The sequence below is a fragment of the Phocoena phocoena genome, chromosome 20 (assembly GCF_963924675.1).
Source record: "Phocoena phocoena chromosome 20, mPhoPho1.1, whole genome shotgun sequence".
Classification (NCBI taxonomy): Eukaryota; Metazoa; Chordata; class Mammalia; order Artiodactyla; family Phocoenidae; genus Phocoena; species Phocoena phocoena.
This window is the reverse complement of record NC_089238.1, coordinates 58,477,572-58,499,599: the sequence shown is the minus strand read 5'-3', so window position 1 is coordinate 58,499,599 and position 22,028 is coordinate 58,477,572. Positions and strand designations below refer to the sequence as shown.

The 22,028-nt window shown below is 51.6% G+C and overlaps 1 protein-coding gene across 2 annotated transcripts in view; it reads right to left on the bottom strand.

Annotated features, from left to right (window-relative positions):
- ZC3H18 (zinc finger CCCH-type containing 18) overlaps positions 1 to 20,049 on the bottom strand; it is a 43,558-nt gene extending 23,509 nt beyond the window's left edge. The window contains exons 1-6 of one of the 2 annotated variants that reach the window (XM_065899694.1): positions 19,474 to 20,049; positions 11,760 to 11,844; positions 10,952 to 11,023; positions 2,269 to 2,417; positions 1,885 to 1,977; positions 915 to 1,072 (exon numbers count right to left, since the gene is read on the bottom strand). In XM_065899694.1, the coding sequence (XP_065755766.1) occupies positions 915 to 1,072; positions 1,885 to 1,977; positions 2,269 to 2,417; positions 10,952 to 11,023; positions 11,760 to 11,844; positions 19,474 to 20,049 (1,133 nt within the window). The remainder of the gene's footprint in view (positions 1 to 914; positions 1,073 to 1,884; positions 1,978 to 2,268; positions 2,418 to 10,951; positions 11,024 to 11,759; positions 11,845 to 19,473) is intronic. The other variant, XM_065899695.1, reaches the window with a different exon arrangement.
- Between the last annotated feature and the right edge of the window lie 1,979 nt (positions 20,050 to 22,028).

The following is a 22,028-nucleotide window of genomic DNA, read 5'->3' as shown; positions in this document are numbered from 1 at the left end:
CCAACCCTAGGGCCTTTTTCTCAGCCTCTGACTGTCGTTTCGGTCAGAAATCAGTGGTTGTGCTTTGTAGCAGCAAACCTCCATGCACGGTGTCACTGTGAGATAAGACGATGCTGGACCGGCCTGCTCAGGAGAGGCCTGGCCCGCTCGCTCCTGAGAGGTGAGCGCAACAAAGCGGCTCCTGCCCCGGAGCAGACGTGCTGGGAGCCGAGGGCTGTACTTGGGACGCCACACAGCTCCTCAAGAGCTGACAGGCGTTTCAACCCCATGTACTTCTGCAATTTGTTTTAAAAGACCAGTGATAGGGCTTCCCTGGCGGCGCAGTGGTTGAGAGTCCGCCTGCCGATGCAGGGGATGCGGGTTCGTGCCCCGGTCCGGGAAAATCCCACATGCCGCGGAGCGGCTGGGCCTGTGAGCCATGGCCGCTGAGCCTGCGCATCCGGAGCCTGTGCTCCGCAACGGGAGAGGCCACAACAGTGAGAGGCCCGCGTACCCCCCCCCCCAAAAAAAAAAAAAAATAGACCAGTGATAAAATACCTGGAGGAAACAATGAAGAAACCTGCCATACTCCCAGATTTTAGTGACAAATTTCACAGCTTTTCCTGGTTCCTGGGGAACTTGGGGAAAAGTGGGGAGGACATTCACGGGGCCCCAGGGGCTTTAGGAGCAGCTGTAAAACCTCTCCGAGCCACGGAGCTAAAACGTGTCCTCCCCAGAAGCAAAACAACAAGGAAAGTCAGCTGCAAACTGCCTGAAACGCTCCTGGGGAGGCCATCCTCAGGCTGGCAGGTGGACAGGCCCCAACGCGCCCTGGGTCACCTCGGCACTGCTGCTCTCTAGAGTCCAGGCCCCACGCAGCTGGGGACACCAAATTCTCTCTCAACAGGGAAGGAAGAGGCAGAACCGTTGCTTACGCTGTGTCTCTGACATCTCTCGTGATCCGATAGTTCCAATCTCGGAAAACTTCGTTTTCTTTGTCAAACTCCCGTTCATCTTCACCAATGGTCACCGTAAACCTCTTCTCTTCAAAGTCAGGCTCTTGTTCTTTCCGAATGGTTGCTTTTTTTAAAACCTACCATTTTAAGAAGGGAGAAGCCAACACCAGTTACCGTTAGGAAAACAAAGGGGATCCTGTCCCGACTGACCCCGGAAGCCTGGGCTGGAGTGGCAGGAGAGCACGACCGAGCACTCATTGGGGACATGCCTAAGCTCCGTGCTGGGGGTGGACACGGGACCCCACGTACCCTTCTGGGGAACGGGAGTGCCCCGTCCCTGCAGACACAGTGAACCCTGCACTCAAGAGCTCACCCAGGTCTGGGAAGAGGTGACAGAGTGGTGACTCCCTGTTCCCAGTACTGGCACTGAACCAGGGGGCTCCAGACGTGCCCTCAGTGGGGAGGCAGGTAGGTGTGCTCCGGACAGGAGAAGCACCAGGAGCGGGTCAGGGCTGGGGGCGGGGAGCGTGTGCCGAGGGCAGGAACAGCTTTGCTTCAGTCTGCCATCCCCCTGAAGGGAAGGCAGCCCCAGAGCCAAGAAGGGTAAGCCCGGCACCCGGGCCGGGTGCTGCCTAGAGTGCGGGGGGAGAGGGGAGGCCAGCATAGCACCGCTTCTCCGGGGACAGGACAGCTTCTCCAGACGCAGAGGCCGCAGCGGGAGCGCTAACTCTCTGGGGAGTGCCGCCGAGGGGCCGGGGGCCGCAGCCCTGGCTCAGGCACAGCTCGATGCACTGCAAGCCCCAGGAAGACCGTGGGCCGTGTTCCTGGTGGGGCCTCCCTGGCCGCCCGGGCTCTGTCGTGCCCTAGCAGGCCTCGGAGAGACAGAAATGCTAGCTGTGCGCAAGGACCGCCACTAGTTTTCTTCTCGGGTTTTCTGCTGATCCGTTACCTCCTTTGCATGCCGGAGTCCTCGTTCCCAAGCACTCTCTGTAGGGGGCTCTGGAGGGGGTGGAGGCAAAATTTCATCAACTACTGGCCCACCCTGTTAAAAAATGACAAGGGAAAAGTTAAGAGAGCAAGCAAACTTTAAAATCTACAGAAACGGGGGAGCAAAAACACCAAGTAGAACACCAGCCGGCTACTGCCTGCTGCCTCCTCCAGGCCTCCCTCCGCCCAACCCAGCTGCCCTGAGCCTGGGGGAACTCTACCTGGAGACACCAGAGCAGCTAGAAGGCGGAAACGCCTGCCATACAAGGCGTATTAGCGTGTTTTGAGTCAGACAGTCACAGAGCTTAGGTGTGATTTGCTAGCAATGAAAGAGGTGTTCACGCACCCACGGGTTGGCAGGCATCAGAGGGTGAGGTCCGAGAGGCGGGGCACCGTTGGGCGGGAAAGGTTCGGCTTTGGTGATAAGGGAGTAGTTGCCCTTGTCGTTGACTCCAGGGTGTATAAACCTGCAGTTCATGCCCCAGGTACAGTTCCCTACGGAAATAAAAGCCAGGTCAGAAGGGGCGCCCGGCCCGAGCGTCCAGGTCAGCTTCCCCCTGCTCCCCCGGCGCCGGGCCAGGCAGCCAGGCAGCGGGCCGAGCGCGGTCCCGGCCACCCCACGAGGCCACAGCAGGCAGGCCTGGAAGGTCTGGGACTGTTCTGCGAGCGGCACCTTCTAAAGGGCTCCCACAGGGCCCCTGTCCCACAGTCACCATAGGAACACTTCATTTCCCCTGAAACAGAGAAGCCCGAGAGCGCCCCGATGATCGGGATGGCCCTGCCTTGGGGTTTGCTGCTCAGGACACACGCGCCCTGGGGAACCTGCAGGTGCACCGACAGGGTCGTTATTCTGACTCAAAAGACTGTCCGTACTGAAACAGAAATCAACCAGAAGCACGAAAATGATCAGAATTCTGCACGTTCATGCCAGGGTGGTCTCTACCAGCTCTGCACATTTGCATTTCTCCTACCAAACCACTTCAGGCTATTTCTGGTACTTAAAAAAATGCGTTAGAGAGAAAACACATAGACAGCAATGATAAACTGGGTGTTTATACTTTATAACAAAGAATTAAGAAGGTCAACTTTTAGCATTCTTCAGCAACAGAACACCAAGATTATTCAAGAAAACCACCTGACTTTTCAGGACAGGAGGCAAGAGGTCTACATTTTAAAATTAATTAGTGAGTGAATCACTTTTTTAAAATTTAATTTTTTGAATAGGTAATATGTATATAGGCTTAAAAAATAAATATGGCATACAATATCTAAGCGGTTTTAAAAAACATTTTCAATTGGTTGGCATGAGCTACACCGTAAGCCACCTTTTAATGTCTACTCACTTCCAAACATGATATGCCATTTGAATGTTTCTGTCAACAAGATACGTTTTTTCTTGTATCATGTAAATTAGAGAGAAATAATCATTTGGTATTTAAAGAAACACTAAATTTTACCTTTTAAACATTATGAATATTTAAACTTGTATTAAAACCAACTTAATAATACAATGCTCCAAATTAAATATGAAATAAAGTATGCTTAAAAAAATTGCTTCTCTGAGAATGCAAAAATAACCAACTAACTTTTTAATTTCTAATAGTGTTTGAGAGCTCACATATAAGTCAGAGCCTGGGACATATATACTACAGGGGGTTCAAAATCCCAGAGACTCAGAGAGTTTCAGAGAAAAAAGACTATGCAGTCATATCTCTAAATAAAGAATTCCAAAACATCACATACTTCTTCAATGCTTGACTCTTATAAACTCATGGCACAGTCCACACTGCTTATGTAGTTAAAAAGTAACGAAAGCTCATTGTAGAAAACTGTAAGCACAGAAAAGTATTAACAATATAAACCACAGCATTTCTATAATTTTTTAAAATCTAAAATAAATATGTGGGTAGCAGATAAATGAGTATTTCTGATTCTCTGTTCTTTTTGCATTTAAAAAAATTTCAAAACAAAACAAAACAAAATCATCACCCCTGAGCCCACTGACAAAAAGAGCTCCTTCTTTCCTCGTGCTGGCCGGGGAGCGAGGAGGCGCAGGGGGATGAGCAGAGCTGAGAGAGGAGGGCGAGAGGCAAGGGCAGGGGCATCGCCCCCGAGACGCCCGCCCCCGGGCCCCCGCTCCCAGAGTGCTAAGGTCCACACTGCATGTGTCTGGGCCCCTGGCCTCCAAAGAGAAGGAGGAGACTAATCCAGGAAGAAGTGTGGGCAGTCTACACATGGGCAAGGACAGATGTCCCACACCTGCAGGCAGGAAGAGCAGCAAGAATAGTGTAATCCCACCAGCCTTTTGGAAAGTGAATTTTTAATTGTGCAGAAAAAAGCCTGGAAGGATACACCCCAAACTGTTAGGTTTGACTCTGTCAGCACATATTACCTTCATAATTTTTTTTTTTTTTTTGCGGTACACGGGCCTCTCACTGTTGTGGCCGCTCCCGTTGCGGAGCACAGGCTCCGGACGCACAGGCTCAGCGGCCATGGCTCACGGGCCCAGCCGCTCCGCGGCATGTGGGATCTTCCCAGACCGGGGCATGAACCCGTGTCCCCTGCATCGGCAGGTGGACTCTCAACCACTGCGCCACCAGGGAAGCCCAACTTTCATAATTTTAAAAAGCAATTTGTTTGGGAAAAAAAATTCTCCAGGAAATGGAAGCAAAAATAGATCTACTGGTTTAAAAATTGTATAGTCTTCTGCTTCTAAATGAAACTTCACGAACACAAAATTTATGTGGATTGCAACTGTGACCGGATGACTAAACAGTCTTTTGTAAGGACTGTGTGTGGACAGGGATGTGAGCCCAAAGGGAACAAGGAGAACGGACCTGGGAGTTCCCTGGTGGTCCAGTGGTTAAGGACTTGGCGCTCTCACTGCCGGGGCTCGGGTTCAATCCCTGGTCCGGGAACTAAGATCCTGCAAGCCTCGTGGCACGGCCAAAAAACAAAAAAAGGATGCAGTGTGGCAGTGTGGTGCGGGGCGTGGTGAGGCACGGGCATGCAGGTCAGCAAAGGCATCCAAGTGCTCAGAAAGGTACTCAGTGATGTTCCCCCATCTCCAGGGCCCTGCACCAAAGGCAGTGGTCCATTTGTGGGGGATCGATCGATCAGTCAATCAGTATATCCATCCCCATCTTTTTCCTGGTTGTATGATACACTCTGTGTTAAGCCCTGCTTTTCTTCACTACACAATAAATATACCTACAAAAACGGAACCTGCAAGCTCAAAAGTAACAAACCCAAACTCTACCAGTGAAACAGACACATCCACAGAGAAAGCCTACCTGAGTCTCAGCAGAAACCAAGGACCGGAACACAGAGACAACAGGAAAGGAAAACACACCACACACAGCAGCCCAAGGAGCCCAGCTCGTTCACGGTGTGAGGGGAGCAGAAAGTGCCTGTTTCTGCGGGCACGTGTGTGAGCGTGGCTGCCGGTGGGTCCAGAAACACTACAGACCTTAAAATTCTGACTGCTGGTCTGACTGGCATCAGTGTGGTGCCTCCAGATGGCATTTATAAGCGGCATGTCACCGCATTTGCAATGCGTCCCACTGCAACAGCGGAGCTAATTTTACAATCTCTCTCTAGTTTCCATACAAAATGCTTGCTTCACACTAGAATTTTAAACAAAGACTTTCTTATTTCTAAATAAGACATAGTGCTCTTACTTAAGTATTCATTGGTCCCATTTCCTGTTAGTCTGAGCAACTCAGAATAAGTAACAAATATAGGGATTGTCGAAATAAAGAAGTTTAAAGTGCTTCATGGTTTTTAAAAATTACTTCCTAAAAGGAAGGCGGAATATATAAAAATCAAGTAATTAAATCTTAAAGACCAACCCAAGATCTAGAAACGCTTATTCTAACAGGCATAAAATCCAATGAACTGTCGCATACAAACTTTTAATGAAAGAACACAAAAAACTCAAGTACTTTCCTATTTCACAGAGAACGGTGACAGACAATTACGGTCATACTGAGCAGTATTCTGAGATATTTTAACTTAAGGAATACAGTCATTATGGTAGCTGACAGAATTAAAATAATTTCTGCGCTGCTTCTCTGTGAACAACACAGGCCAGTGGTTCTTGTAACTTTTTGGTCTCAGGACCCCCAGAGAGCCTTTGTAATGATTAGATTTATCAATATCTAATAATTGATTATATTAATTGATATATTTATATTGGAAATTAACACAGAAAATTTAGAGACATAAAATATGGCGTATGTGATTTCATGCTAACGGTAGCTGTTAACATAGAAGTTTTATGAAAACGTTTTGAGAACACTCAGCGATAGGAGTAGCATCATTTTCCTTTTTGCAAATCTCTTCAATTGGACATTAGAATAAGACAGCTGTGCTCGGCATCCCATCTTCCGTGCTGGCTGGCTTCAGAGAAGGAGGTGCAGCCGGCCTGGGGACACCCATGACAACCTCTCCAGACACTGTGTGTCCTCTGAGGCTCTGTTACAGCGAGCTGCAGCCCTATCACTGAACTTCTCCGACTCTTGGGTGGAGGTCCACCAGTCCACCTTGAACTGTGAATGGCTTTCTACCCAGGTGTGCTTTTGTGACATCACATGACGGTCATCTGGAAAAGCCAGCAAACCCTGCGGAGCTGTCAAGTTCTCCAAAATTCTGATTTTCACTTGAGAGCCTGAACCTTATCATTAGCACAGTCGCTGTCTTGGTCTCTTAGGTGTCCTGGAGGAGACCTGGCCGTCTGGGCTCACAGCCACACCTGGCACACCCTCCCTGGAGGCACCCCTCATGCCTCAGTGTCAGCAGAGGAGCTCCGTGAGCACTTGTAGTTTCGTCAGACGGAAGAGCAAAAAGACACACACTGAGGGGCTGTGGTGGGGTGATGGAAATATTCTACATCTGGACTGTGGTGCTGGGTGCACAACTTGGTAAATTAATAAAAATCACTGGACATTTACAACAGGTAAATTTTATGGCATTTAAATTATACTTCGATAAAGTTATTTAAAAAAAAAGGGGGGGGGCTTCCCTGGTGGCGCAGTGGTTGAGAATCCGCCTGCCAATGCAGGGGACATGGGTCCGATCCCTGGTCCGGGAAGATCCCACATGCTGCAGAGCAACTAAGCCCCGTGTGCCACAACTACTGAGCCTGCGCTCTAGAGCCCGCAAGCCACAACTACTGAGCCTGTGTGCTGCAACTACTGAAGCCTGCGTGCCTAGAGCCCGTGCTCTGCAACAAGAGAAGCCACCGCAGTAGGAAGCCAGTGCACCTCAACGAAGAGTAGTCCCGCTCGCCGCAACTAGAGAAAGCCCGCGCGCAGCAACAAAGACCCAACACGGCCAAAAATAAATAAATAAATATATATAAAAAAAAGACCTAGACCCCAAAATAAAGTTGAACTATGACTCTTCCTGCTCTACCCCGGATGTCATTTCTCGGTGCACATACAGTGGGCGACACCTGCCGACTGGCGCAGCGTTAGTGTCATTAGAGCGCTGACCTCAGGGCAGCCCTGGGTCTCAAGAACACACCTTGAGACCTGCTGCTTTAAACACAAGAGGATGCAGGGATTAAAAAATGGGCAGTAGGGACTTCCCTGGTGCTGCAGTGCTTAAGAATCCACCTGCCAATGCAGGGGACACGGGTTCGAGCCCTGGCCTGGGAAGATTCCACACCCCGCGGGGCAACTAAGCCCGTGAGCTACAACTACTGAGTCTGCGCTCTGGAGCCCGCGAGCCACAACTACTGAGCCCGCGAGCCACAACTATTGAAGCCCGTGCGCCTAGAGCCCGTGCCCTGCAACAAGAGAAGCCACCGCAATGAGAAGCCCACACACTGCAACGAAGAGTAGCCCCCGCTCGCCGCAACTAGAGAAAGCCCGTGGGCAGCAACGAAGACCCAACGCGGCCCAAAATAAATTAACAAAAAAAGGGCAGTAAACATTTCTCAAAAGAAGATACACAAATGACCAAAAAGCACATGAAAAGATGCTCCACATCACTAATCATGGTGAAACGTAAATCAGAACCCCACCTCACACCCACGATGATACTATCACAAAATCGGAAAACAAGCGTTGACGAGAAGAACCAGAACCCTGTGCTCAGTGGTGGGATGCAAAGCGATGCAGCCAATGTGGACAACAGCAGAGTGGTTCTTCAAAATGTTAAAAACACAACTACCACCTGACCCAGCCATCCCACTTCCAAGTATATACCGAAAAGATGTGAAAGCAGGGTGTCAAAGAGATGTTTGCACACCCACGTTCACAGCAGCATTATTCATAATGGCTAAAAAATGTTAGCAACCCAAATGTCCACTGATGGATGAGGGGCAAGCACACTGTGGTTCATCCACACAGCAGAATATTATTCACTCTTGAAAAGGAAGGAAATCCTGACACCTGCTACAGCGTGGATTACCCTCGAGGACACGGTGCTGAGTGAAATACGCCGGGCACAGATGGACAGATCCTGTGAGACTGTACTTCCATTAGGCACACGGCGCAGTCAAATTCACAGAGACAGAAAGGAGAAGGCAGAGGCCAAGTGCTGGGGAGCTAGTGTTTAATGCAGACAGTTTCAGTTTTACATGATGAACGGAGTTCTGAAGATGGATGGTGGTGATGGCCACAATGTGAATGCACCGAATGCCAATGAAATGTACACTTAGAAACGGCTAAGATGGTACATTTTATATTGTGTATTTTACCACAATTTAAAAAAGGGAAAGAAAGAGGGAGGGAGAGAAAAAGAGAGCAGGAAGGAGAGGATACAGGAGGCCTGGCCCACAGACGGGCTGGGTGCTACTGACAGCTAGGTAATCAGAGACCCAAAGCAGAAGACTGTTTCAAGAAAATGCTATTTATGCCTTTGTGGATAGAACTTCATGTTTTGATGACTCAACCTAAATATAAGACAGGTAAAAATACACCATAAACAAAGTATTGGTGTTTTAAAACGTTTCAGTTTGTATTCCTAAGTACATTTTGTTGTCAACGGTCACAAATATCAACGTGTCCATTCGGGCAATTTAACAATAAACCTGCAGATCACAGTAACAACAGCTGACAAACATTTTTTAAAAAGCATTTTCAAAGATATAATTTACATACCATAAAATACCCCCATTTAAAGTGCACAATTCAGTGGGTTTTAGTACATTCACAAAGTTGTGCAACCATTGCCACTACCTAATTCTAGAACATTCCATCCCCCAAAAGGAAACCCTATGCCCAATGGCTACCCATCCCTCTCTGGCCTAGACAATAACTAACCTACTTTCAGTCTCTATGGATCTGCCCACGCTGGACAGTTCCTGTAAGTGGAACTGTACAATACGGGGCCTTTCGTGACCGGCTTCTTTTACTTGGCAGTGGCCTCAAGGTTCAACCGCGTTGTAGTATCAGGATGGACCACATTTTGTTTATCCGTTCATGAGCTGATGGACACTGGGGTTGTTTCCACATAGTCACGTAGCTGTTTTGTCTATGCTGCTAGTACGAGTCTTTGCGTGGCTTACGCCTTCATTTCTCCTGGATAGACACCAGGAGGGGAGTGGCCGGCTCAGAGAGCAGCTCCGCCCATCACACTGAGCAGGCTGTGCCCAGGGCAGCCACACCGGTTCACGTTCCCACCAGCTGGATATGCGGTTCCATTTCCCCACATCCTCCCCAAACACGAAAAACTTCATTTTATTTTTAAAGTGACTCTCTTGCTACTGGAGAGAACTGAAACACATTCATCTCAATTCAACACCAATCTTACAAACTGCAGGTAAGCAAAAACATTTACATCCAAAACCTTTCTCATAACTAAGAAAAAGCAGGATATGTTCCACAACACCCATTTCCTTCTGTACTCTATCACATTATTCTGTAGAATAAACAAACAGTGTGGGGGAAAGGTGACTAAATATTAAAAAAATACATTCCTGAAACAAGTTACGGAACAGGCCCAATTAAACTGCAAAAAAGGCCACTTACCACTAGCTTCAGATTTTTCCACTGCGAAATGCCTGACCCACTGGTCTCACTCCCCGAAACCCCAACTGGGCGCTCGGTGTGACCTGGAGGCCCCTCCCCTCCTACTGTGACGTGACCCCCAGACGTCCCTGGAGAGGGCACCCTGTCCTCGCCTGTCCAGGCACCTCCCGGTGATGCTGACCTGCAGTACCACCACCAGCTTCGCTTCGTGGAGTGCGTGCTTCTGGGGCTAAATTCTGGGAAGTACTTCAGCAGTGGGACCCCAAGCACCTGGACCCGAGCCTCTGGGGCCTCAACAGTGGACGCTGCTGCCTCCTGCCCTTGCTGCCACGGGGGCCTCCGGCTGGTCTTGACCGATGGCCAGATTTCTGAACCACACGGTTTGTGGACAGTGCTAACTGGAAATGACTGCAGTACATATATGTGTATGCATGCGTGTTTGTCTCCATCATTTTACTCCAGAAATTCCAGAGACGGGCTGATGTCATCATGAAAAAGAAGTCTTCGTCTTAAGTTTAAATTTTCTGAAATAATGACACTTAAAATACCAAAGTCTTTGAAGACCTGTAACAATTTACTCTCTGCAAGGTACTGCACACGTATGTGCACCCCGAGGGCGGCCACGCTCCCGTTCCACGGGCACAGTGCACACGGAGCCATCGCGTGGCCGTCTAACTCAGACGAGCCGGACTCCCCCACTCGGCAGAAACCGGCAGCACAGAATGAGCACGGCCAAGAGGACACGGCCCCAGCACGCGCTGACCAGGGTCCCGAGCGTTCCTGTGCACCCGCATCCTTGGGTCACCTCGAGACAAGGGACAGGATTGTTCGAGGCCACTCGTAGGACGGGGCTCCACCGCCCCCATGCCCCCACCCCCCGTGCAGGCAGCACGCAGCTCCCGTGGGCCTTGCCTGGGCCGCTCTCTGCCCTCAGAGTCTCCCCTGTCCCCTGGCTTCACAGCAGTATTCTGGATCCAGGAGAAAGGAGTCTGGCCTCCGGGGCAGGGGGACTGTGAGGTACCAAAGAGATGAATATGGTATATTTTGTACCTTTAACCTGGCCTCTGAATGGTATGGAATTTGATATTGGTGAAGGAGGAGTGGACAATGGTGTCACAACATCTGGAAAAGAAGTACAGGAAGCTCTTGTGAACGTTAGGCTGCATGGGTGGGCTGGGTCACTGTGCGAGGCATCTAGGGTCAGCGCAAAACCCAGGGCAGGAGAAGAACACCTTCCTGCCGTGCGAGGGAAATGTGCAATCACAGAGGCACACCAGACGGTGCCGTGACACATGTCTTCCCGGGCTTGAGGGCCCACTGCTCACCAGCCTTGTCACACTGCCACTGTCACAGCTACTTGACTCACTCCGTCCACTTTTCAGGAGGGAGGGGCCTTGCTGCCTTCAGAGGCCGACCCTCTCTATTTAGAAGTCCATTCCAAATGAAAGATATGCCTCTGAGACACCTTGCAGAAAGTGGCAACTCCCCTTACAGAGGTGGGAAAATGTCACAATTGGTGGCTGGGGCATTTGGCCTTATAAGAAGGACCACTTAGAAAAAGAGTTAACATTGTCTACAGTGAAGATACAGGTCTGCGCTAGGCAGGTGGGCCTGGCATTCCAGGGTGAAACGAGCAGGCTGGCTCCCCTCCGAGAGAGGCATTAGAGTGACCAGGAAAGGCCCACAGCTGACATCGATGCACTGCCACTGCCGCCACAGACCGTCACTGCCAGCCCTGAGAACTGCCAGCCCTGAGAACTGCCCTGCACAGGCCCAGGGCTGAACCACCACCGCAGTCCCAGGAAAAGCCGAGGCCACACAAGCGGGCCGCGCAAAGGCCCCTCACTCAGACAGTTACCTTTCATGAAGAATCGGCAGGTGGGACGAGGCCTCACCTTCCTGTCACTGGGGTCCTTCACTTCACCCTCCTCCAGGTCATCATCCTGAAACAAAGGACAACGTGACTTGAAGAGAGACTTGTCTTCATGAGGGGAAGAGGCAGGAGGGGCATCTACCAGCACGCACGGCCTTCACTAAACCAGAAAAGGTACTGTCACAAGACTCAGGTCCTGGCCACGCACGTGGCCAAGTTCACGTACATTTTCCAAACCTTAGGCTCCTCATCCACACAGTGGGGGCCTCTCAAAGCTTACCCACAGAAGTGCAGCATCACACAAGACAAACAACATTCTGTGAAGTGCGTGACACACGATGAAAAGCGGGGGGGCGTCATGTTTCTCTTAATAGCAGTTCTGGGCAGGAAATGGCTACACTTCAGGTTTTTAAGATTTTCTACATTTAAACAAAATTTATGTCCTTTAAATGAGACACTTTCTCTAATTTAAAAGTCTGGGGGCAAGGAGGAGGGAATTTAGGCGACTCAGGCCAGCGAGCGTATCCACCTTTAGCTTAGACCTGGGCCCTTCTCTTCTGGTTCTTGGTCCAGAGATCCTAACCTTGGCTTTAGAATAATGCAGGAAGGTTCAAAGACCACAGCCCGGGTGGGTCTCTCCCCGAGGGATTCCAAAGAGCAGCCTTGACTTGGGCCACTGCTCTGCACCCTCCTCAGTCCCCACCTGTGCCCCTGAGACCCCACTCCGGGATCGCCTCCAGCTTGCGCGGGTATCCAGCGCCCTGCTAACATAGTTAAGTAGGTAAGTCCAAGATGGAGCTCCTCACTGCCCCCCACCCCGCCCCCCGGGTCCCAGCCCATTCCAGAGCGCCCTCATGTGGTCAAAGCAAGAGACCACAAGCAGGGCAGAGGTCTGGGAGTCACCTGGACCTTTCTCTCCCCATCTCCTGCAGCGCCACTCTCGTCCAAACTACTGCCCAGTCCCACCTGGCCTGGGGACTGCTTCCTGATGGGTGTCCACACTCCTGAACCCTTCCACATGCTCCCCACAGTGCTGTGACCTTTGCAAGTCTGGCCTGACCATACTCTTGCCTCTCTTCCCCGGCATGTAACTCATCTCATGTCCAGATCGCAGCTCGAGTCCCCTTCCTCAGGGCCCTCCATCTCCCTTCACAACCGGTTCCACAGCCCCCTGCCCCTGGAGCACGGGTCCCAGCCGTCGTGGCTGCCCAACCAGACCCTGCTTTCTGCTCACCACGGGTCACCGCTCCAAGCACAGCGTCAGGCTCAGAGTAAACAGCAAGTATTGATATTTACCGAATGAAGAAATACTGAAGGCAAACCCTAGATTTATGACGACTTATTTTAAAGCTTAAATATTTGTATAATTTTTGCCTTAAAAATACCAAGTTATTAAAAGGCATTTTATAACAAAAAAGAACAGATGCCTCAGAGTTATATCCCTTAAAAGAGAGAGTCAACAGAATCTTTTAGAGAGAAAGATTAAATAAGTTATTCAAGGTTTTTTTTTTAAAGGTCCCAAGAATTTATTCATCTTATAACTGAAAACCTGTCCCTGTGAACAACACCTCCCCATTTTCCTGACCCCGAAAATGATTTCAGCTTGAGGAAAATGTGCTGACTTTACGCTATCTGGTGGAAGCCCCCGCCCTTCTGGCCTCCCAGCCGTGCTTTCCTTTCACTACTTCCCTCCCGGCATAAGCGCAGTGCGCTATTATCTATTACACAGGAGCTCACATCTAGGTTGAGGCAGATTCTGTTTGCTCTCATTAGAAAAACAAAACTCTTTTGAGAGGTCAGAACTCATTCAAATCTTCTGCTTCGTTTGGAAATCAATGCACAGGAGTTGAAATGATGAGTACAGAGTGACTGCTTTTCAGAAATCAAGATTCAGTCAGTGCACTAGATCGGGTTAAAGAGGCGTCTCTGCAAAGATGTCACTCTCAACATGCACAAGAGCAAGGAGGAGCCCGCTCCCTAGCTCAGACGGGGAGTGCTCACCTGAACCACGAGCCACGAGGGAGCCCTCTGCGGCTTCTCAGACGCCAAGCAGACGAAAACATCAACAAATCACTCAGCAACCGAACACCCGCAAATGTCAACTAACCACTCATTTAGTACAATGGCCTTTCAAGTGCTGGACAAACAAAAGGAGTTCTTAAATCTTATAAAGAGTTTCCCGCAATTACGGCTCAAGAAGGAGGTCTCTGAAGCCAGACTCCCAGCGCTCAGCGGCTGGACGGCCGTCCTGTCAGGTCGTGGCTGTACCTGTCAGGTGGGAATTGTGACGGGCAGCCCCTGATCCCGGAGCCAGCAGAGAGCAGAGGTCCAGCAAGAAGCAAACTGGCGGGTATAAACAGCTAAAACGGCACCAACAACTCACTCAGGGGGTGAGTGCCAGGCCCTCCACAGTTTACAAATCTAGGAGAACCACGGCAGTGTGTCCTCGGGGTGCATGTGCACAGGGCATGGGACACAGGGCAGCGTGGATCACACCTGCCGCCATGACCGTGGACACGGCCCTCCGCCCCAGCCGTGCTCTCCCCCACTGACCTTCCGAGCACCCACAGCTCCCACCCGGGGCGCGAGTATCATCGCGATAGAAAAATCCCTCAGAGGCAACACGTCAAAACGTTGAGTGAGGGGAGCATGGGTGACTTTCACTTTCTCCTTTGTGCAGGTTTTTATTTTCCTTAAAATGAAAACAAAACCACAAAGCCTGTGTATGACCTAAACAACAAAAAGAAGTCCTTTCCCACCCATCAGCTCCGCAGCCTCGGCAGGTAAGGAAGCAAGACGCGGCACGTGTCCTGGAGCAGAGGCCCAGGCACCCTCCGGGCCAGCCAGGGGCTCCCCGAACCCTCAGTTCTGCACTGTTAAGTGGGGTAGCAATTCGGGTCTATAATCCCGCATTCACACCCTTTGGGGCCAGAGGTCATGTTCTGGCCTCAGAAAGGCGATCGGCTGGGTGGAGCGGCACCTGGGACGGACAGTCATCCTCCTGTGAGGGGACCAGCTCACAGCGGGTAAATACAAAGCCACAAACGGCCTCCATGGGCTCTGGCCAGGTGAGCTGGCAGAAGGAGAGCTCTCCCAGCCCAGAGCTCTGGGCTGCTCTGCTGAGCAGGGACGGTGGCCCGGGCCCCTCAGCCGCCCTGAGGGAGGCGGCAGGCCTTACTCAGTCCCTTGCGGCCAGGCCGCCATGGCTGCTTCCCCGGCTCCCACCAGGGGACAGTGCTGTGGACGTCCCCAGATCCCTAAGCCCGAGGGCTCACCTGCCTGGAAGCCCTTTGGCAGAAGATACTGTGTGTCCAGACGTGAAAGGAGCAGGCAGATGTGAACAGGAGAAAAGACAAAAGACCGCCTGCAAAGAAAACGCCTCCAAGTATATCTGTCTGTGGCTGGGCCCAAGGAGTCATGTGGCCCGTCCACTCGGGGCGTGCCCACCCCGCCCCATCTCTGAGCACGCACCCTATCAGTGTGACAGTCGCTGACGAAAGGAGGAAGGGAACAAACTACGCCACCCTTTCCCAAGGGGATGGCACACTCCAGGTGGCTGAAGTTCTGTCAACCAGATGACAAGAGAGATATAAAAAAGAGAACCAAGTCCATAAGCGGAGGAGGCAAAGGATGGACCAAAGATGGAAGGCCCTGAGTCTGTCAAGGTGAATCACAGAGCCACGAAGGAAGGGGTCTGTGTGCAGAACTCAGCAGGGCTGCGGGAGTGAGCCAGGCAGGCCTCACACGGCCGCGTGCCCTGTGTGCCTGTCCTAAGCGTGGCTTCCTGCACAGGTGAGACTGCTGACGAGGTCGAACTCACCCGCGCTTCAGCTGTCGGCTGTCGGGGACCCTCGGCCCCCCCACGAATAAACCGGGTGCTGTAAATAGTTGGCCCACGATCCTGTTTGCAAAATCCCATCCCCACTGCAGCAGGGAGTGGCACTTCCAGAAAGGCATTTGTATCTGAAGGTAGCACACCAAAACATATAAAAGTAATTCAAGGCCTGAGTTATAAACTACGTGGTTCAGACAAAAGAATGTCAAAGGTTTATTGTACAAATTGATGTCACTATCAAGGAAACCACTAACAGAGCAGGAAAGCTGGGGAGGGTGGGGGTGACTCCCCCCCAAATCAATTCACCTGTCCCAGTGACCCAAAATCTACAAGGGAAAAAAGAGGGACAGTGTACCCCAACAGGAGAGAAAAGTGCTTCTCAGTTAAAAGGAGGATAAATCACAGCGCCTTTGAGACGCTTCCACTCAGCTGGCCGTTCCCAGCTATTCCAGGCCTGGATGCTGAGGGGAGACGGGCAGCGAAGTGCAGGAGGGGCCCTGGAAACGGTGAGCCTCTTCAAAGAGTCAGTGGGGCTGCAAGACCCCTGCCAGACGTGGAAAAGCTCAGGGGCCTCAGTGAACGCACTTTTGAGGTGTGAGCCAAACTGCCCTTTTCTTCTGCATAATAACATCCAGGTAGTTCACTTCTGATACCAAAAATGTGCTTGAAAGCAATGGGGAAAAGGCCCCCTGGGATGGATACTTTCCACTTGGACCAGAGGCTACTTGGCACGGATTTAAACTGAAGGGGACCAGGCCAAAGTCCTGTCAGAAGCAGGCTGCTCATGGACCCAAGTGCACACCTCTGGCTCCCTGTCCATCTCGGGAGAGAAAGGTACAGGAGTGTGTGCCTGCGGGAACGTGGGGCGAACTCTCTAGCCGAGATTCTGACGACGAAGGACGGACGGGAACTGGGATAGAGAGAGCAGAAGCGAAGCAGCAGTAGTTTTTCAATACGAGCTAATGTGTGTCTACACTGGGTTCTTCCAACAGCGGTCAGTGCGGGTGCTGGTCACCCACACGCAGTGCCTGAACTGCCTCTTTATGCAAATGGCTCTCCGGTGTAGGCCTTCCACCCACTGCCACCCCCATCTCAACGGCACTCGACTTCAACGCGCCCCAAAGCAGCTGGAGTTCGCCCGTCTGCTGAGAGGGCAGTTACTGGCTGCCTCCAAAGTGCCAGGTCCCGGGAACAGAGGGGCAAAGCCACGCAGGTCCCAGACTTAGGGAACTTGTGTCCTTGGAGGTGTGGGCACGGAAGAGCAAGAGAAACAAACACACTAAGGACCCAGTCAGTTCACACTGTAGAAGCCCAGCAGAGGCACCGAGCCAGATGTAACAGAGTCGCGGGCAGGAGGCAGAGCCTGCAGAAAGGAGCAGACATGGGAGGAAGCCAATGGTTAAGGGATGGGGAGGAGCCTGGAACGCAGGTGCGCTCCCACGAGGGCCCAAGTCTCCATTCATAGTGCCCACTCCCGTCTAGGCCTGCCTATCCCTGGGGGGTGATGGGCTCTGCCCTTCCCAGTTACACCCCCAGCGTGTTCCAATGAGCCTGACACACTGCAGGGTCCGTGGGGCTGTGTGTGGGAAGGGCAGTGCCACCCCGTGGCTGAACGAAGCTGTGCTCTGGTTCCAGCAGCCTGTGGGTCCAGTAGGGCTGTGAGGCCCTTGCGAGAGGTGCCAGGCAGGCACAAGCCAAACCAAGCAACCATCTAGGATCAAGTGGGCAAGAAAGTCAAACTGGATTTCTATTTCACCTGCTGTTTCTGGGGGAAACCAGCAAACCTCCAGACGATGGGTGCTTTCCCGGGCCAGCTCAGTCAACCCAATGTCCCACGCCACCACATCTAAGTGCGGCAGGAAAGCCCGGGGGTGCTATGACGGCAAGGCCCCCCGGGACCTGCAGGGAGACACCTACCTGTCCACATATGATCATGGAAAGGCAGGAAGGTAGATGAACTTTCCCATATAGCTTATTCAACAGTTGAAGCAAGAAGAGCTTGCAACTGGTCCTTTCTTAATGGGAAACAGACTGCCCAGAACGCCGGCCACGGCACCCCAGTCATCAGGAGCCCCTCAATCCTTGGTGGCAGGATGCAGACGTGGCTTTCCTCTTTGTAAACTGAAAAACCAAACTCACGGGCAACCTCAACCAATGATTTCATCTTCTGCCCAAAATGTCATCCAAACTGATTAACTGGAGTCTCACGGCACCTCCTTTTCCTCTGGTAACCCTGTGGTCAAGGTGAACCTTCCAGATGGGAAGGGAAGCACAGCTGGCGAAACCTAAGAGTGTTCATAGATGATGTCCCGACAATACCCTTCTAAGCGAATACAGTATTAATAAGTAACGGCTGCTAATTTAGGAGACCATCTCCTACACTTAGTTGTGAGAAGATAAAAGATCTAAAATTCTAAGCTTGTAACTACATACACGATCTTGGAAAGCCCCACAAGGTTCTGCTCTCGTGAACCAGAGTTTGAGAAGCACGGCCACCGCGACGCAGCGTCCATACCAGCTGTCGCAGGAGCCTGGCACTTCCGGCGAGCTGGGGCTATGCGCTTGACCAGCCCCTCCTCTCTCGGCGACCCAGAGCGGTTCCGAGGCGCTCCTCGCACCTCTCGCCACAGCGACTCTCCAGTGAGCAGAATCTCCTTTCCGGGATATTAAAAGCCCCAGATCTTGTCAATCTGCTCCGTCCCTCTCTCAACCCCTTTTAGTAAAAGCATTTCTCAGCAGGACTTCAGGCTCTTCCCCCCACAGACTCAACTTCTTAAAAGATCGTGACAGAAATTCTTTCAACAGAATCATCTGTCATAAAAACCCAACCTGTGCACAACTAAGATGATTATTACTGGGTACCTTGTCCTTAATCTGAAGGCCAGATTAATTTAAATAAGTTATAACAATGTGATGGCTTGGTCAAAAGCCAAAGCGTTCTGACACACAACCCCATTTTATCCAGTCCTGAGGGTCTTTTTAGGGACACTCCCAAAGAAGCTTGGCCTAGCTGTGACCCTCAGCAGAGAAGAAGCGCAAAGATAAAAATGCCTAAAGTAATAGAGAAAGCTGGAAGGAAGTTTTTTCAGGCTCAAGAACCTAACAGGGGACCTCCCTGGTGGCGCAGTGGTTAAGAATCCACCTGCCAATGCAGGGGACACGGGTTCGATCCCTGGTCCGGGAAGATCCCACATGTCGCGGAGCAACTAAGCCCACGCACCACAATTACTGAGCCTGCGCTCTGGAGCCCGCGAGCCACAACTACTGAGCCCACGTGCCACAACTACTGAAGCCCACAGGCCTAGAGCCCGTGCTCCACAGCAAGAGAAGCCACCACAATGAGAAGCCCATGCACGGCCACTTGCCGCAACTACTGAGCCCGCACACCTAGAGCCCGTGCTCCGCAACAAGAGAGCCAGGGAATGAGAAGCCCACGCACTGCAACAAGAGTAGTCCCCGCTCGCCGCAACTAGAGAAAGCCCACGTGCAGCAACGAAGACCCAGTGCAGCCAAAATAAATAAATTTATATATATAAATAGAAGAACCTAACAGGAACTGAAATCCACAATGGTTCTAGTTGAATACTAACTCAAATATTACTTACAGACAGCAAAGAAAAAGGCAGAAAATTACCGCTTGTTTAAAAAAAAAAAAATCTAGAATTTTAACGCAATCCAACCAACAGCACCAGATGAGTGAGGGTCCACGGGACTTCTGCCAGCTACCGGATGGAAGACAGTTTTCTGACTGTAGCCCACATCCCCTGATTTTGGCGCTCCCTCATCACCACGGCGATGGCTCCCAGCACACGCCTCCTGTCCCCCTCCTCCGGGGGCGCTGCCGGCTCCGCTGGGCATACTCACGTCGATCTCTCCGTCGTCGATCTCTCCGTCGTCATCCTCTTTTCTTTTCTCCTTGGCGGCCTCCACGGGCTCCCTGTCCTCCACGCCGTGGACGCCCGCCTTCCCGTCCTCCCCGGGAGCCCCTTCTCCCCTCTCCTCGTCATCCTCAGGCCCGGCCTTCTCGGTGTCGTCCTCGTGCGTGGCGGGGGCAGGCTCCTCGGGGACCTCCTCGTCGTAGTCTAACTCGTGCTCGTCCAGGTCCCTGGTGACCGACGAGGCCTCGTCCCTCAGGTCGCTGGTGCGGTCTTCCTCCCCCCCGTCCCCCTCGGCCCGCGGGGGGCTGGCCGGGCCCCCGCTCAGCTCCGGAGCCTCAGAGTCCCGGTCCTCCTCGTCGGAGCGGCTCTCCTCTTCCTCCTGGCTCAGTCCCGGGGCGACGTTCTCCTCGTCCTCCGCGTCGGAAGCCCTCCCCCCCGCTCCATCCAGATCCTGCTCAGACCCACTTTCCCTCAGGATATCATCGTCCGAGAGCCCCTGCTGCTCCTCTTCTTCATCCTCTGGAGAGCGAGGGTCCCGGTCAGGGCTCTCGGCCACATCCATCGGTACCCACGGTTCTGCAAAACAAAGAGAACACACGCTCACAGCATCCAGCAAAGGGGCCAGTCAATCTCGCGCCGGTGTGCTGGGCCCCATGCTTGCCTCCGGCCTGCAGGAGGGCTCGGCCCCGCCCGGCTCCTCCACATCCCAGACCCCAGGCCGCAGACCACCGGCACCGCACCCCAGGCCTCCGCGGGGCCGGGCCGAGCGCGCGGAGCTGTGTGCCAGGAGCCTCACGTCTGGAGCCACCGGGTAGCGAGAGAGCCGGCGTGCCCACCTCCATACGGGGCACCCCGACTGGTTATCAGACAGTGGGCAAGAAGACGGGCATTGCAAGTGACAGCTTTTTGGGTTCGTAAAGTAATTACTTGTGAAATTCAGGAAAACGTGCATTCGGAAGGAGGTGGCAACAGTGAAGGCAGCGCCTGGCCTCTTCCGGAGTCACCCCGCAGGGTCTGGAACAGAAACCCGGCCTGCCTTTGAGAGCCCCCAGGACACGGGCCATCTCCCGTTCCTGCACGTCTCTCCAGGTCAGGCCGTGAAGGCCGCCCGGAAGGCCTTCATGCACTGTGATTCTCGAGAACCACTGTTCCAGGACAGGCAGGTCGTGGGAAAGAACTCTGGCAGAAAATCTTACATATTTAAGGAGTTTCTTATATAAAAAGACCAACAGTGTCATTTTAGAAGATTTCATTTCTATTTTTACTCACTAGATTTAATTATAAAGTGACTATTTTCTGGTTTTCCCACCCCAACGTGCAAAGATAGGACATTGTTCCATTGGTTCTAAACGCAGGTTGCAGAAGGTGCGTTGAGACGGTGTGTGCATGAAATCGACACCAAACAGCCTACAAGCAAACATTTACCATCCGCCACGCAACGGGTAGCGAGTAACCACGAAGCTGGTGTGAGACAGCAGGAACAGTGAAGGCTTTAACGTTCACTTGATTCTTCCAAATTTTTTATTTAAAATAATGTATGCCCCAGTCATGCTACTTGGTACCTCAGTGAGATCTGGAAACGCACAAGTATATTTACATACTTTATATAAAATTATTTTATGCATTTACGTAACTAAAAATTTAAAGTGTATCTTTTAAATTTATACCTTCAAAAGGAGAACCTATGTTTAAAGGTGCACATACCAAGAGTTGGTATCTGAACCCACAGTTAAAAACACTTTTGTTTTGTTTTTTTGCTGTTAATGGAAATTGTTAAAATTCAGCAAACGTGAGGACAAGTTACTTAAAATTCATCACTTTATAAATAAAAAAAAAAATGGTTAGCAGTAAAAGAAATTTACAAACCAACCAATCCATTCAAAGTCACTTAAAAGTAGACGGCTTTGAAAATGATTCACTTTTCAGTCTTCTAACCACACTATCCAGAGGTAGGACTACTGGAAAGAATCATTTAAAAGTTAGCCCTAAAATGGTGCATTTTGCTGCCCCGTGGCTTCCTGGCTTCCCTGTGCAGGGCACAGCCTGTCACCACACACATCACCCCTGCAGCCCAGGGCACCGCGCAGGGCAAGAAGGCGACCACGGACAGGGCCCAGCACCCGCACCTCTTCCAGACAGAGCGCGGGGGCCTTGGGGCAGCCAGTCAGGGTCCAGTGGCAAACCGGCAGCCTCCCCTCTCCTTGGCTAATGACATCAGTAAAAACTGGAGATTTTCCTTTGTGTATGACGTCCTATGCCTACCCTTGTACAGTGTTGATTACACTGTATATATCGAAACCTCTCCACAGAAGGGCAGGGACTTTCATTCCCCAGCTGCTCAGGCTGGCACCCGGGACCCTGTAGGCAGGCAGTCACCCGCAGCTGGTCACTGAGCCTCAGACATATCCCTACTGGAAAGCTGACAAATTCTGATTCTCACATCATACAGGCTAACGGCAACCTTGGGAGCCAAGTCGCCTGTGAAATCAATCAACTGGCAATCAAAATTGAGCGTCCCCTTACACTAGTTTAAAATCCACA